Genomic DNA, 2,126 nt, shown 5'->3' with positions numbered 1-2,126 from the left:
CACGTTTTTAGGTCAAGCTAAACGACTGTTGCTGGTACCATATCGTAGAGGAAGCACCCCCACAAACCTGCCCTTTTGGCATCAGTTGGGAGCCACACCATATTTTAGGTTTAAAATGTCTCTTAGCTGGTCATTCCAAAGCAAAATTACCGTCACTGTTTTAGATGGAAAGCAAATCTTTTTTCATCATTTTTAGGGTTTGGATTCTATGTTCGGGAATCATTCCATTTGCACTATCGAGTAGACATGAGAAGGTTGGACAGTCTATTTACGAAGACAATTTTATGGTTTTACATGGTGAAACGAATTACAAAAATGAATATATAGTCTAGGAAGATCAATTAATTCTATCTAAAACCACAGCATCTCGTGGACTGCATGTGCTTTTATTTGTGAAAAAGGTCAATTAAGTCCATAAAAGAGATTTACATGCTATATATACATTGCGGAGTTAGGACTTGGCCATAACCACCAAGCTCTCTAGTCTTTCTCTATCTGTATGCGTCTCGATCTGCCATCACATTGCTCAGGCTGATATGATCAGTAGTAAATAAGTCAAAAGAGTAGTACTTCCAACATCTGTTCAAAAAACTTTAGATAAGAAAAAAGAGATCAGGAATTAAGATCTTAATTACAAGATGAGGAAGCGGCAGGTCGTCCTGAGAAGACAAGAACCATCCGAAGGTTCCACAACTTCATCTCTCACGGTTCGGACAGTGAGATATGCGGAGTGCCAAAAGAATCATGCAGCTAGCATCGGAGGTTATGCGGTTGATGGCTGCAGGGAGTTCATGGCCAGTGGGGAGGAAGGGACAGCAGCAGCACTTACTTGTGCTGCCTGCAACTGCCACAGGAACGACCACAGAAGGGAAGTGGAGGTTGATGTAGGGAACGAGCGTCCTTGATCCCCTTCTTCAAATGGGCGTTACAGATAATATTATTAAATCCATTTTCAATCGAAGTGTGCCGTTGATCTTTATCTTTATCTTTTCTTTTCTTTTGTTGGTTTCTGATGGTTGCTGAGATATATAATAGGTATATGAATGGATCATCGTGATGTACTGAATTGCAGCATATTTCATTTGTGGATTTGGATTGTGATCGTTTTTTATCAAGTTTTAATTATAACTTTGTTGAAAACGTACTCTCTATTTTCATAAAATTGTATTGAGTAAAAGAATGAAATAATTATATTTTGTTTATGAAACTAACGATCCAGCCATATATTCGATCTCCCTCATTTTCATTTTTGCACGTGTATAGCAGATTTGGGAATTCATCAAAACAGATATATTAACTCTCAGTCTGATAAAGGAGAAATTTCAGCTGTAGTTATATATATTAGGCCCGGAGTAGCTAGGACGAAATGTGATCTATCCATGGCCAAGGAGCTGCGGATATTGTAGATCGATGAAAATGTAAAACTATATATTATCATGAAATCGTTATATATATAATATAGTACTTATATATTCTGAGCATGTGATTGAAAGTGCAAATATGAAAACTCCATAAAAGGATAGAACTATTTTCATGAAGAGTGCGCGCCATCCTTTTGACAAATTGGGCAGGGAAAGAAAATCGATCCAGTAAACTGTACTACTACTCCATCTTCCAGAAGTTCTGGAAATTCGCAGCAGGTGCCAGATTGTTAGCCTAATTCCTTGGGATTCATCTAAACCAAATAATCTCATTAAATCATCCTCAATCTTCTATACGAATCCCTGGAAAGAAAATCATCAACCTGCAACTTGATGCCATACATCATTTATGATGGGATAAAACTTATATATGCATGTTTATCCCTTGATGGAGTGTATAGTTTTCCATTGAACTTTCCCAGAAAAAGGGTTTCATTTATCTTCACTTCTTTGATACCATCTAGCTAGGGATACAGATCAATCATTTTATCAAAGTGTAGGAGGTAAGGTTAGTAAGAATGATGGGTTAGTTGGTGGTATTTGGATATGGTTTTGTTTGTAGTCTGGTCATTTGTTTGATTCGTTGTTACCACGGCTTTGTTTCCTCGACCATAAGTGAGGATGATATATAATAAGGAAGCTTGTCTTCCAAAAAAAAAAAAAAACTCAATAGACTAACTAGCTAGCTGCACCATGTCGAGTACG

At 37.4% G+C, this 2,126-nt stretch overlaps 1 protein-coding gene across 1 annotated transcript; it reads left to right on the top strand.

Annotated features, from left to right (window-relative positions):
- Positions 1-454: 454 nt before the first annotated feature.
- On the top strand, positions 455-1,144 carry LOC122305705 (mini zinc finger protein 2-like). The gene has a single exon (XM_043118268.1). The coding sequence runs from the start codon at positions 639-641 to the stop codon at positions 903-905; it is 267 nt and encodes an 88-aa protein (XP_042974202.1). The 5' UTR covers positions 455-638; the 3' UTR covers positions 906-1,144.
- The last annotated feature ends 982 nt before the right edge of the window (positions 1,145-2,126 follow it).

Source organism: Carya illinoinensis, chromosome 3 (assembly GCF_018687715.1).
Source record: "Carya illinoinensis cultivar Pawnee chromosome 3, C.illinoinensisPawnee_v1, whole genome shotgun sequence".
Lineage (NCBI taxonomy): Eukaryota > Viridiplantae > Streptophyta > Magnoliopsida > Fagales > Juglandaceae > Carya > Carya illinoinensis.
This window is presented reverse-complemented; position numbering and strand designations above follow the sequence as displayed.

Bases quoted from the DNA above. Each gene is read 5' to 3' on its own strand.
- LOC122305705 (XM_043118268.1), top strand. From the start codon at position 639: ATGAGGAAGCGGCAGGTCGTCCTGAGAAGACAAGAACCATCCGAAGGT.